This window comes from Labeo rohita, chromosome 4 (assembly GCF_022985175.1).
Source record: "Labeo rohita strain BAU-BD-2019 chromosome 4, IGBB_LRoh.1.0, whole genome shotgun sequence".
Lineage (NCBI taxonomy): Eukaryota > Metazoa > Chordata > Actinopteri > Cypriniformes > Cyprinidae > Labeo > Labeo rohita.
Window position 1 is genome coordinate 30,897,853 of NC_066872.1, and position 14,828 is coordinate 30,912,680.

The following is a 14,828-nucleotide window of genomic DNA, read 5'->3' on the forward strand; positions in this document are numbered from 1 at the left end:
ATATATATATATATATATATATATATACAGTAGTCAACATCTGAAGTGGATCAAAATAAAGTTCATCAAAGTTGTCCTAAGACAAGAACAGGTATTCTTTTTGGTTTTAGGACAAAATTAATGAAAGGTTTTGATCCACTTCAAATGTTGACTACTGTATATATATATATATATATATATATATATATATATATATATATGTAATGTTGTATATGACAGTTCACGGACTTTTATTTTGAAATGGTGTGGTAGGCGGAAGTAAAGGTCTATGTTTATATGCGGCATGTGTTGATGGCAGCCTCCAGTGACAGCATGGAGAACATGAACAGCGCTCTCTGTCAAATAGCCACAGAAAAACTTACAAACACGCATCTAACAACTTTGCAAACTGTGACGAAAGCTTTACGGGATGAGCAGTTCAGGTACTACTAATGCTGCACTTTACAAAATGAACGGAAATGTGTTTATGTGTCAGCAGAGTATGTTACAGATCTCTATACACATAAAAGAGCTGTTTAATACAAATGTTCAACGTTAATATAATAATTAGACATAATAACCTAGTCTCTGTATCATCACCAGTCACTTGCACATGCATTAATTGTTTATGAGAAAAATGACAGGATGCATGTACTCCCATAAACATTCATCTGACTGGAAATAAACTGACACAGTTTGATTCTGTTTTGTTTCAGAGCCAGTGTTGAGAGGGAGGTTCTTGGAAACCTCTTTGCAGTGCTGTCAAGACTTTCTGTGGATGTTGTGCATTTGATTGAGAAGATGGATTCACAAGAAGAAGCAGAACATTATCTGTGCCTTAAACTTACTGCAGAATGTTTCAGAGCGCACAGAAATGCCTGTGTGCAATGCACTCAAAACCAGTGCTGTCTAAGGTACAGGGTGAGATACAGTGTCTAAAAAGTCAGAGATGACTAAATACAAATGCCTGAAGTTTGCATTTTTAATTTGTTATAACATGTTTAATTTCAAAGTATATCCTTGGCATAAACGTGAGTAAAATGTTGAAAATGTAACAAATGTAATGCCTTTATATTTATATCATATCTATATCTATAATTATATATGACCCTTTATATGCAAAACCAGTCTTAAGTAGCACAGGTATATTTGTAGCTATAGCCAATACACTGTATGGGTCAAAATTATAGATTTTTCTTTAATGTCAAAAATCATTAGGAAATTAAACAAAGATCATGTTTCATTAAGATATTTTGTAAGTTTCCTGCCAATATATCAAAACTTCATTTTTGATTAGTAATATGCATTGCTAAAAACCTCAAAAGCCCTCAGATTTCATATTTGCAAATAGTTGTATCTCAGCCAAATATTGTCTTAACAAACCATACATCAATGGAAAGCTTATTTATTCAACTTTCAGGCAATGCATAATTCTCAGTTTTGAAAAACTGACACTTATGACTGATTTTGTGGTTCAGGGTCACATATTATTATATGATATTATATTATATAAACATTTAATCTGTTAGTATTTTAGTATGTTCCCCGTTTAATAGCAGCAGCACTCAAGCTGCATGAACTAAAGTTTGTGTAAAACCTGATGATTATGTTTTCCATCATAATTTGAGATGATCCTAGAAAAATAGTGGTTAGTGGCCTAGAAATAATGCGGAATCGTAACGAATTTCTGGTAGAACTTTATTATACAGTCTTGTTCTGCATGTGCTTATTATAGCAATTGCAATAACTCTGTAATTGCTGAGTACTAACCCTGAACCTGCCCCTAAACTTAACCTTAACCTCCCAGTTACCTTATACTACCCAGTACTTTTGTAAGTAAGTATAACGTAAATACAGTGCAACCAAATTTAAAGTGGTCTCAGACTTATGGACACTGTTTATAACATCATAATTATTATTAGTATATGAACATAACTGTGGACTGAGTTTTATATACCAGAAAATAAAAGGATTTATATCTTCACAGAGATCTAGGCTGTATCAAGCTATCCTTTGAGATTTTGGCCGGACTCCTCAAGATTTCATCAGGAGGTTCAAATGACATTTATGATGGTGAGTTTCAAGTCTTTCAGCTCTATGGAGGGTAACGGGTAGATAAATCAATATATGACTCTCTCCTTTGGCAGCACTTCGATGTGGGATTCAGTTTCTTGGTAACATTGCTGTTGGAAACCAGCTTTGCAAAGATGACATCTGGGAGCTTGGTTTCCCGCACATCTTTTGGTGAGTGAATTTATGGTTAGGCGCTGATGGTGTATTACTTACGTTGCCAGTCAAAAATGTGTTCACATTCTATAAAATGCCACTGATCTGTAAAGCCCTCTACTGGTGCGGTTTTGAAACCACTTCTGTCTCCTTCAAGGGATCTTTTGGTGCTCGCAGATGAGAAAGCCGTTTCATACACATGCATGGTGATCCACACTTGTCTGGATGAACACAAGACAGAGCGGCTGGCTAAAGACACACAGCAACTTAAATTGTCCCTGAAGATCATGGACTTGTGCAGGACGTTGCCTGATGTGGACTGGACGTAAGCTTTGTGATATCATTGAAACAAACACGAAACAAGCACATTTGTTACTTTAGGCCTGTTTTATACCCCATATATTACTCATCTTACAGGGTCTTTATTGTCACTCAACACTTCTTCAAGTCGTCAGAGCTCATTAGGAAGATGTACACTGAAATGACCAGTGAGGAAAGGTAAAAACTTACTAGAATCAATTATTGCACAAAGATGAGATGTACAGTTAAGGTCAAAATTTTACATACACCTTGCAGAATTTGCAAAATGTTAATTATTTTACCAAAATAAGAGGCATCATACAAAATGCATGATATTTTGTATTTACTACTGCCCTGAATAAGATACTTGACATAAAAGACATTTACATATAGTCCATAAGAAAAAATAATAGTTGAATTTATAAAAATGACCCCGTTCAAAAGTTTGCATACTCTTGATTCTTATTACTGTGTTGTTACCTGAATGATCCACAGCTGTGTTTTTTGTTTAATGATAGTTATTCATGAGTCCCTTGTTTGTCCAGAACAGTTAAACTGGCTGCAGTTAAATGCTTACTGATGGTCCAGAATGAAACAGAGTGCATTAAGTGCCGGGGTGTGAAAACTTTTGAACAGTATGAAGATGTGTACATTTTTCTTATTTTGCCTAAATATCATATTTTTTTCATTTAGCAGAAGCTTCAGAAGCTACAGAAGATACTTGCATGTTTCCTAGAAGACAAAATAAGTTAAATTTACCCTGATCTTCAAATTCAGAAATTTTTCATCCCCAGGCTCTTAATGCATTGTGTTTCCTTCTGAAGCATCAGTGAGCGTTTGAACCTTTTGTAATAGTTGCACACAAAAATGCTGAAAAACCAAATGATTTGTGGGACCTGAAGGATTTTTCTGAAGAACAGCGGCCAGTTTAACTGTTCAGGATAAACAAGGGACTCATGAACAACTATCACTAAACAAAAAAACACAGCTGTGGATCATTCAGGTAACACAGTATGTAAACTTTTGAAAAAAATGTTCGTAAGAATAAATGTGTCTTTCTAAAATACAATTTTATGTTTTAAAATAGATTATTGTGTGTATATAATTGTATACAAACAGGCTCACACTACTGGAGCTGATGTTAGCGCAGCTTGGTGTCGTTGAGGAGGAGAACTGTTTAATGCCCCTGAGTGTTGCTCAGTTCTTGGCTTCCTGTTTCACTGATCACTGCAAAGCTGTTCTCACTCTCAGCTCTGAATCATCAGACGACCAGGTCAGCAATGCTCATTCTACAACTCTTTATGTTAGTATGTAATAGGTATGTACTAAATATTGGGATCAAATTGAATAGTGGGCAATATTATGGATGCTTTTATCAGTGTCTGTTGATATTGGATATTAAGAAATTACTGGTAATACTTTTATTTAGCAAGGATGCATTAAGTTGATTGAAAGACATTTATAATATTAAAAAGCTATTTAAATAAATATAGTTTTTAAATAATTTATTCATTAAAGAATACTGAAAAAAATATGTATCATGGTTTCCATAAAAATATTTAGCAGCACAACTGTTTTCAACACTGATAATTCTAAGAAGTTTCTTGAGCACCAAATCACCATATTATAATGATTTCTGAAGGATCCTGTGACACTGAAGACTGGAGTAATGATGCTGAAAATTCAGCTTTGCCAGTACAGAAATAAATTACATTTTATAATATATTCAAATACAAAGCAGTAATTTGTAACTAATATTTCACAATATTACTGTTTTACTGTATTTTGGATCAAATAAATGGCAATGCCTTGGTGAGTACTGAAAAAAGAGACTTTCAAAAACAGTATAAAAAAAAACCCAAACCAAACCAAAACAAAAAAAACTTGAAAATGAAAATTCTGTCCTTACTCACCCTCATGTTGTTCCAAAAGACCTTTGTTTGTCTTTGGAACATAAATTAAGACATTTTTGATGAAATCCAAAAGCTTTCTGACCCTGCATAGACAGCAAAGTAACTGACACGTTCAAGGCCCAGAAAGGTAGTAAGGACGTTGTTGAAATAGTCCATGTGACATAAATTTTATAAAGCTACGAAAATACTTTTTTGCGCAAAGAAAACTAAAATAATGACTTTATTTAACCATTTCTTCTCTTCCGTGTCAGTCTTTGATGCATGTTCAAAAGAATAGTAGGACACATGCATGTATTACTTCTGTTTCTTTGCACATAAAAAGTATTCTTCATAAAATTACGGTTGAACCACTTATGTCACATGGACTATTTTAACAATATCCTTACTACCTTTCTGGGCCTTCAATGTGGTAGTTGTGTTGCTGTCTATGCAGGGTCAGAAAGCTTTTAGATTTCATTAAAATCTTAATATCTTAATTTGTGTTCTATAGATGAACGAAGACCTTACAGGTTTGGAATGACATGAGAGTGAGTAGTTAAATTTGAGGTGAAATATCCCTTCAAAGCTACTGTACATTTTATTGATGATGTGCTAAACCTGGAATTTTTCGTACATTTGTAGGAGGCTATGGTCGTCATCAGGCTCTTAGACATCCTTTGCGAGATGACGTCTGACTGCAAGGAGTTTATGGCCCTCCAGGATCACTCTGACCTTTTGAGCGCAACAGTCGGTAAATGTGGAGTACTGGCTTAATGCTTTTGCTTTTGTTGGAGATAAAAATCTTAATGCATTCTTAATGTGAACACACAAAAACATTAGGAAATGATCACGTCTTTGCCGTGAGTTAAAGATGCAAAATATTTGTTTTGGTCCAACTGCATAATAACACTGTAAAAAGCCTCTTGTTTTCAAAAAATGGCGGTGAGCTTGCTATCCCTCATTCTGTCCGTCTTGCGGATGTTAAAATTCCAACCACACACCCCTATGTGCCTTTTCTTACCTTTTCTATTTAAAACACAAGGCAGCTGTTTCAGTAGGGTGCTTTATGAAACCAACACCTCTGACAGGTCACAGCTCACTGCAGACAAACACAATCTTCACTCTTCCCAGACTTTCCTGTCATCTCCAGCTGTGATGTCACACATTAAACATCAGAGTTATGGCAGCATGCATTTCTTATTCTCAGTCTCTCACTCTCATCTTGTATGTAATGTGTAAATTCTCCATAGATATTCTTTGTCATCTCCAGATCTCTTGAAAGAGGTCCACTTACTGGGTAAAACTGGTGAAAATGTGTTCACCGCAGCACACGATTTCTCCTTGACAAGGCCAGGGGGCGCTGACACCCATCCTGCCCTCAGTTTCAAAGCTCATCTCATTCGACTCATTGGGAACCTGTGTCATGGCCACGTTGCCAATCAAGACAAGGTACTGCACAACATAGATCTTAGATGTTATTGCATGTGTGTGTGTAAACTTTTTTATGTGGATCAAAGATGAGATGTCCCATTTTGGTGTCTGCATTCAAATTAAATTTACAAAAGTGATTTTATATACATAGAAAGTATATTAAATGCAAGTGTCTGCTTTAATGTTGAACTTTTGTAAAAATAAAATGGTCATTCAGCGTAACACTCACTACCAGTCAGAGGTTTTTGAACATGTTTTTTTAATGTTTTTAAAGAAGCCTGCATTTATTTGATCCAAAGTACAGCAAAGCAGTAATATTTTGAAATATTATTACTATTTAAAATAACTGCTTTCTGTTGGAATATATTTTAAAATGTAATTTATTCCTGTGATTTCAAAGCTAAATTTTCAGCGTCATTACTCCAGTCTTCGGTGTCACATGATCTTTCAGAAATCATTCTAATATGCTGATTTTTCAGATCAGCATTTATCTGAAATAAAAAGCTTTTGTAACATTATACACTGTACCATTTAAAAGTTTGGAGTCAGTATATATTTATATTATATATATTTGGGAAAGAAGTTAATACTTTTATTTAGCAAGGATGCTTTAAATTGATCAAAAGTTATGATAAAGACATTTATAATGTTACAAAGGATTTCTATTTCAAATAAATTATGTTCTTCTGAAACATCAAAAAAAAAACCTGAAAAAAATTCTACTCTACTTCTACTCTAACATAATAATAATACAAATCAGAATATTAGACTGATTTCAGAAGGATCATGTATCTGGAGTGATGCTGCTAAATATTCAACTTTGAAATCACAGGAATAAATTACAATTTAAAATATATTCAAATTAAAAACAGTTTAAAAAAAATCTAAATTTTGCTATTTTTGCTGTACTCTGGATCCGATAAATCCAGGCTTGGTGAGCAGGAAGAGACTTTAAAAAACATTAAAAATATTACTATTCAAAAACTTTTGACTGGTAGTGTATATGTTCGTAAAAATCCTTAATACTTATTCTGATCTGTATTTATTAAAATATGTGAAATGAAAAGTGGTAATACTAAGTTGTACTATATTTTAAATGATTAAAAAATCTTGCTGACCAATGAGTAAAACCTTGTGTATTGAAGGATGGTGGCAAAGATTGGTAAAGTCATCTAATCTTTATTTTTCTAAATATGCCTGACAAAATATTTTGGTAAATCATTGTAAATCATTTTTAAAATGTTTCATAGTCGAGACCGGTTGAAAAATATGTCATTCTGCAGACTGCACCTTGCTTGAAATTCATCAATAAATTAGAACTGATTGATGGGTAAGAAGAACTGAAATAGTCAGTGCGATTGCCAAGGGAAGGAAGTAGTTAGCAAAATTCTTGGAAATCGTCTTTTAAACTTCCTCTCTTGCGATTTCTATGACTTGTTGGAATGCGAAGGAATGTGTTGGCAGTGAATGACGAAACTAACACCATAGAGTTTGCAGCCAACTCCAGTAATGTACTGATCAACGGACGGCACAACCCAGTCGTGGTAAACACATTATACACAATACTGTGGTTTAGAGCCTTTCTCTCTGTCCATCAACCCAGGCCTGGGCTTTTTGTTTGTGGAAGCTCCCTCCTTGAAAACTAATCAGGGGATTAACGCTGGTAGATAAAGGCTTGAGAACCATTCTGAATTTCATGCTTGTATCATCTCATTTCTTCCCCAGACCTTTTCCCACTTTGTTCCCTTTCTGCTTTTAATGAATTCTCTTGTAAGCAGCCTCCTGCGATGGAGGGATTTTCAGGCTTTCAGGTCTGTCCCCTTCAATCAGCACAGAGGAGAACCTAGTGCCGGCCTTCTTAAATAGGGTCAAGGCGCACAACTGAGAGGTCAAAGGTCAAAAAACAATAGCAAGTCTCCCCCAGCCCGCACCCTCACTTTTTGACCAAAACCCTGTTCCAAAAGCTGAGCGCACGGTTCCCGTTGCTGCTTTCTAGTGGGCCGCTCACTCAAAATGCATTTTTGCATTCCATTGCACTGCTTTTCTGTTACTTTTCCATTACTTTTCCATGTAAACCAGACAGGTGTTTGAATGTTGTGCTCGTGTCTCACGCATTAGTTAAAAAAGGTCAACTTTTTAAGTGATGTGCCTCTAGACCATAGTCTTTGTTAGAGGACCTAATTTACTCAGCTCTACATAAAAAGCAGCACCACACAATAGCACCTCAACAGTTTAGCATTGCATTGCCACTGCTAATTGCATACTCAAATAAGCATAACAATACATTAAACACAAATATATTACGAAATCATTCATGTTAATTAAACAAAACTTTTTATTGATACTCATGCTGTATTTAAAGAGGTATTCACTCAAAAATGAAAATTACCTTATGATTTACTCACCTTCAAGCCGTCCTAGGTGTTTATGACTTTATTCTTTCAGTCTAATATAATTGGAGTTCTATTAAAAACTGTCCTGGCTCTTCCAAGACAGGGTGTTGAAATTTTGAAATTCTATGAGGTGCATCCATCCATCATTAAAAGTACTCCACATGGCTCTGAGGGATTAACAAAGGCCTTCTGAAGTGAATCAATGCATTTGTGTAAGAAAAAACACATATTTAAAACCTAATATGCACTTTTTATGACTTTTTATTATGGATGGATGCACTTTATAGGACTTCAGAATCTCAACAGCCATTCACTGCCATTATAAAGCTTGGAAGAGGCAGGACATTTTTTAATAGAACTCCAATAGTATTTGTCTTAAAGAAGAAAGTCATATACGCCTGGGATGGCTTGAGGGTGAGTGAATTATTGGGTATTTATCATTTTTGATGTGAACTATCCCTTTAATGAAATATGTTTTTGAAGCACATTTCTCTTTTTTTCACAGTTAAGCCAGCTTTTGCGTCAGGAGTGCTGATGCCTTAAAATGCTGCCTTTGCAATAGTCTGCTACATGTGAGGATAGCCAAACAAAACTAATTTTGTGGCCGAAGCATATGGTTACATAAGATTCCCTTCGTTTTATTGCTAGCACTACTTTCTCAATCAAATGCCATGCTGGTCATTGGCAGGAGAAAATTGTGAGGACTCTATGGCTTTTGTCTCTTCTTTCTTATTCAGTTTTTTTAAAGGAACCAAGGTGGTTATAGGGCAACCGCTGTAGCTCTTGGGTTACGATACATACTCAGGGTAATGTACGGTATAGTTAGAGACTGCATGTGACGAAAACCAGCGCAAACTCGTATCACTGTGCCAAACCAGAGCTCAACCACATGGACTTTCCTTCATGGAAAGTAATTGTTTTCTGACCAGTCTGGCTCACGATGTTCCTGTTAAAGACCATTTTGCTTGTTTTTTTCCATTTGTCTCCTATAGGTAAGAGAACTGGACGGTATAGCTCTCATTTTGGACAACTGCAGCATCGACAGCAACAACCCTTGTATCCTTGGTCGTGACTCCATGCGCTCGTTTTTTGCTTTGTTCTTTTGTGGTGTATTTAATGAGGGTTTTCTGGATTAGTGAAAACTGGCCACAAAAAATGCAAAGATATTGGTATCTAAAGTGTGAGTAGCATTGTAATAACCGCTTAAATTCCATTACTAATGGAGGATTTACCACAATGTTTGATGTTTGAATAATTGGTGGCTTGTTCAGATTTGAAAACGCAGTTGAGATGTTATTAGAGCACAGCCAGCGTCTTGCCCAATGGTTTCATGTCCCTCCACCTAACAACGTCCCCTGTAGAGAGGTGGAACTTTTGGGCTGACTCACAATCATTTTGTAACCTTCACTCACCAGTCTCCTTGTGTGAAATGTCTAGTCATAATAGTCCATGAAGCTAAATGTAGGTATTGCATATATGAGTAATTTTGTGGTGTTGACAGAAGTCAGTTTTATAGATGTGCAACACTTTCTGGAAAACTTGATTGAAATTCTGTGTGGAAAATCACCACTTGAATAAAATGAAGTGACATTTTGTATTTTTATAGTGTTGACCTGCATCCTGCCAACTCTGTTTCATATGAAACGGTTCATTGATAACACGACAATCTGATGTATTGCAGCTGTGTTTCCAAAGGATCCTTGACTGATGCTGGCACTGTTGTTTAAAAAAAACGCTTTTATTCTCTAGCGACCACTGCCGGTCTGTATTAGAGAGAGCAGGGCACAGTGCCAGCTTCTCTTTCACTAGGGGATGAGCCGCTAAGCTGAGCTTGTGTCCTCCTGGACACTGCTTCCTGACCGCTTCAGGAAGCTGTCGTTGTTGCTTACCGTTTAGTGTGGTTGCTGGACCTGTGCATTTACTCTGTATTCCTATAAACTTGGATATTAATTCGGGAGTGATTACTTTTGAAAGTGATCAAATTTGCATCCTGGGCAAAATTATGTTGAAGGTAGTTCCTGAACCATATCTAGATAACAGAATATTATGGACACTTTTTGGTAAGCTTTAAGGGATAGTTCACCCAAAAATGAAAATTAGCCCATGATTTGCTCACACTCAAGCCATCCTAGGTGTATATGAGTTTCGTCTTTCAGACGAACACAGTTGGATTTATATTAAAAAATGTCCTGGCTCTTCCAAGCTTTATAATGTTAGTGAATGGGTGTTGAGATTTTGAAGTCCAATAAAGTGCATCCATCCATCATTAAAAGTGCTCCACACGGCTCTGGGACGTTAATAAAAGCCTTCTGAAGCGAACCGATGCGTTTGTGTAAGAAAAATAACTTACAACTTTTTTAACCATAGCATCTAGCATCTGCTAGCTGTCGTACCTGTGTTCACGAGAAAGTGGCATCCAGTGAATGAGGTTAGGACGTAGGCGTAGCGCAAGTTTTATCTACAGCAAAGAAAAACTTGTCTCCTCTTGTCTTATATGAAAACATTGTTTTGTACTTTGTCAACGTGTTTGCCCAAGTCATCCACTGGAATGCTACTCTCTCATGAATGTGTGTACGACAGTGGAAGCTACACTCTACAAAATGCTGGGTTAAAAACAACCCAACTTGGGTTATTTGGCAACCCAGCGCTGGGTTAAAATTGGACAGAACACATGCTGGGTTATTTTGACTCAGCTGGTTGGGTTAAATGTTTTTACCCAACATGGTGGGTTGTTTATTTAACTCAATTATTGTTTAAAATGATTATATTGCTGACCTAAATTGGGCTGAAAATTAAAAATCACACAGAATTATAGGGGCAACAGCAATAATTAAAAGATGAACATTTATTATTAAGCAAGAACACCCATGGACAGAAATATAAGACAAATTTATTTGAGTGAATACGGCATACACTGTAAAAAACAATTTGTTGAGTCAACTTAAAATAATTTGTAACCTGGCTGCCTTACAATTTTAAGTTCAGTCAACTCAAAAAAAGTTTATTTAACTTGAAATGTTAAATTATACTAAGTGACAACTTAGATATTTGAGTTGAATCAATCTAAAATTTTAAGGCAGCTGGGTTACTTACCCATCTGTTAAGTTTAACAAACACAAATATCTAAATTGTTACTTAGTACAACTTAACATTTCAAGTTGAATAAACTTATTTTAGTTGACTGAACTTAAAATTTTAAGGCAGCGGGGTAACACATTATTTTAAGCTGACTCAACAAATTGTGTTTTTTATTTTTTACAGTATAGTTTATACTCGTTTAAAAAGCATTTTGATATAAAAATTAGAACATTTAAAAAGTAGCATTTTAATTTGTATATTCAACCCTTCTCTGTAATCACTTTTCACCGAAATAGCACTAATTTCAGAGAAATCTAAGCCGGTGATGGGCTGCTGTTTTCCTGGGGGAATATGAACTGAAAGATGTTGTGACTGACTTCATAACCTGCCCATAAAATCAGTACTGAGATTAGTGAACATATTTTGATATCAAATTAAATTAAATTCTGTATTATGACGAATAAAATCAATTTGTTGTGCAAGGCAAAAGGCGTTTCCATCATGCGAAACCACTGCTGCTAACACAGCTGACATCTCGTCCTTGCGTGTTTTGTCGTGTAAAATAAAATAATTTACAGAACAGTAAAGACTTTATAAATGAAATAAAATCTACACAAATCTTTATTTTGCTGAAGAAGTGCACCAAATCGGTGGTGCTGAGAACCGCTCTCTCATGTAGAGGACTCAAAAAGGCCACGCTCTGACTGTAACTCAGCAGCTGGGTTGTTTCGTTGGAGACGGCTCAACTTAGCGGTTGGGTAGAAAAAAATAACCCAATATTTAATATCCCATTAAAAATGACCCAGCAGCTTAGATACAGAAAAACTACCCAGCACCTGGGTAAAAAATACTAAAAATAACCCAATAAAATTACCCAACAAGCTGAACCCAGCATTTTTAGAGTGCAGGAAAACTATTATTTAGATAGATTATGGTTTATAAAGTTTGAAATATGAATATTTTTAATGCACAAATGCATCGATTCACCTCCTGGAGCCATGTTGAGCACTTTTTATGATGGATGGATGCACTTTATTGGACTTCAAAATCTCAACAGCCATTCACTGCCATTATAAAGCTTGGAAGAGCCAGGGTGTTTTTTTTTTTTTTACAAATACAAAACTCTGATCGTATTCATCCGAAAGAAGAAAGTCATATACACCTAGGATGGCTTGAGGGTTGAGTATATTTATCCTTAACTATCCCTTTAAGCCTGCATGAAATCTATTTAAACACCCTGACAACCACAAAGCAATGCAAAGCAAGACCGCTGAAAACAGTAACTTTCCTTAATATTTTTTTCCAGTCATAAGCCAGTGGGCTGTGTTTGCCATCCGGAACATCCTGGAACACAACCTAGAGAATCAGAAGCTGATACAAGGTCTTCGGAGACAAGGTGTGGCAGACGACACAATGCTCAGAGAAATGGGCTTCAGAGTGGAAGAAAGGGATGGCAGTCTACTGCTCAGGCCCCTAAAGAAGGACCCTTAGTTGATTAAGTAGAGCTGGGAGACTGCTATCCCGGGACGCCCATCCCCATGCTATATTACACTCTGGAGATGACTTAAAACGCCCACAACACACTGGGGTCATTAAATATCCAATCAGTAGTTGGGAGCACAAGGGGGTGGTCTGGGCTTTGTGTTCTCCACACAAGAGGAAATCAATCAGAGGAGCTTATCTGAGAGGACTCATGCTGATGTCTGTGATGCATTTAGTGGTCTTTGATTCCAACCCCCCCAAAGTGGGATTCAAATCCTATGAAACAAGGAGAACCGTGTCTTCCTGGCTTTTCAGCTACTAAAGAGACTCTGCTGACCAACAGGGAGTAGAGGTTAATCCTTAATTCAGTGCATTTTATAGAGACCAGCCCGCCTCTTGATCTGTACACATAAAGTTCGTCTCTGAATAGCCGTGAGACTCGGAACCTTCTTTTTGTAAGCTGACTTAAGATTTTGTGCTTTAAAATCGTGTTTGTTTACAAAGCCATGCCATTTCAACAATTCCCCTATTATTTGAACAAGCTTCCAGTGTAGCTTGGTAGATGAAGATTACTGTATGGTAAGGCTGTCTATTTAACTGTAGTGCATTTATTATAATAAAATAACACAATGCAGTTACCTGTGTGTACATTGCATAATATCAGATTTTTATTGTAATTTTTATCCTCATATGTGTGTGAATGTGCAGTCAGCACAACGCTAGATCCTATTACAGGCAACAAGCTTTGACAAACAGCGCTTACCAAGAACACGGAAAAAAAAAGTGTTCAAAATTGCTAGATCGGTTTTGAAAATTAGAAAATGTATTTTAAAAGTATGCACAATTACTCAAACATTTGGGTTCAGTTTGACTGTTTTGATGTTTTTAAGGCTGCATTTAAAACTGTAATATGTTGAAATATGCAATTTAAAATAACTGTTCTATTTTAATATATTTTAAAATGCAATTTATCCTTTTAAAAGTGAAAATGAATTTTTCAGCATCATTACTCCAGTCTACAGTGTCACATGATCCTTCAGAAATCTTTTTAATATGCTGATTTGCTGCTCTAGAAACATTTCTTATTATAAACAGCTGTGCTGCTTAATATTTTTGCGGATACATATTTTTTCAGGATTCTTTGTTGAATAGGAAGTTCAAAAGAAATAACATTTATTATATTAATATATATTTTTTTTTTGTATCAGTGTCTTGTCTTTTTTGTTGTACTAAAAATAGTTTTTTTTTTTTTAAGAAATCTTACTGACCCAAAAGTTTGAATGGTGTGTGTGTGTGTTTGTATTTATGTAGATAGATGATACTGTATATATACATAGACAGACACTACCAGTCTAAAGTTTTTGAACAGTAAGATTTTTTTTAAGAAGTCTCTTCTGCTCACCAAGCCTGCATTTATTTGATCCAAAGTACAGCAAAAACAAAAAAACTTGAAATATTTTTACTATTTAAAATAACATTTTTTTATTTTAATATATTAAAAAAAATATTTAAAAAATGAATTTGAATTTGAATTTTTAACATGACTACAGTCACATGATTCTTCAGAAATCATCCTAATTTCTTCTATGAATAGGAAGTTCAGAAGAACAGCATTTATCTGAAGTAGAAATCTTTTGTGACATTATAAATGTCTTTATTATCACTTTTGATCAATTTAAGCATCCTTGCTAAATAAAAGTATTAATTTCTATGATTTCTTAATTAAAAAATACTAACTCTAAAGTTTTGAATAGTATAGTGTAAAAATTACAAAAGCTTTTTATTTCAGATAAATGCTGATATTTGGATCTTTCTAGTCATCAAAGAATTCTGAAAAAATGTACTCAACTGTTTTAAATATTAATAATAATAATAATATTAAATGTTTTTTGAACAGCAAATCTGCATATTGATTTCTGAAGGATCATGTGACACTAAAGACTGGAGTAATGATGCTAAAAATGTAGCTTTGATCACAGGAATAAATTACTTTTGTAAATATTTAAATAGAAAGCACTTGTTTTAAATAGTAAAAATATTTTACAGT

At 35.1% G+C, this 14,828-nt stretch overlaps 1 protein-coding gene across 1 annotated transcript; it reads left to right on the forward strand.

The window, feature by feature from the left end:
* The first annotated feature begins 265 nt into the window (after window positions 1–265).
* On the forward strand, window positions 266–13,420 carry atxn10 (ataxin 10). Its single transcript, XM_051107060.1, has 11 exons — window positions 266–422; window positions 696–893; window positions 1,967–2,052; window positions 2,127–2,223; window positions 2,363–2,530; window positions 2,623–2,703; window positions 3,625–3,778; window positions 5,040–5,148; window positions 5,668–5,846; window positions 9,214–9,277; window positions 12,606–13,420. Exons 1-11 carry the CDS (start codon window positions 277–279, stop codon window positions 12,788–12,790), a joined length of 1,467 nt encoding a protein of 488 aa, XP_050963017.1. The 5' UTR covers window positions 266–276; the 3' UTR covers window positions 12,791–13,420.
* Window positions 13,421–14,828: the final 1,408 nt, after the last annotated feature.

Bases quoted from the DNA above. Each gene is read 5' to 3' on its own strand.
- atxn10 (XM_051107060.1), top strand. From the start codon at position 277: ATGCGGCATGTGTTGATGGCAGCCTCCAGTGACAGCATGGAGAACATG. The intron at 423-695 runs GTACTACTAATG...GTTTTGTTTCAG, and splicing joins TTACGGGATGAGCAGTTCAG to AGCCAGTGTTGAGAGGGAGG. The intron at 5,149-5,667 runs GTAAATGTGGAG...TGTCATCTCCAG, and splicing joins CCTTTTGAGCGCAACAGTCG to ATCTCTTGAAAGAGGTCCAC.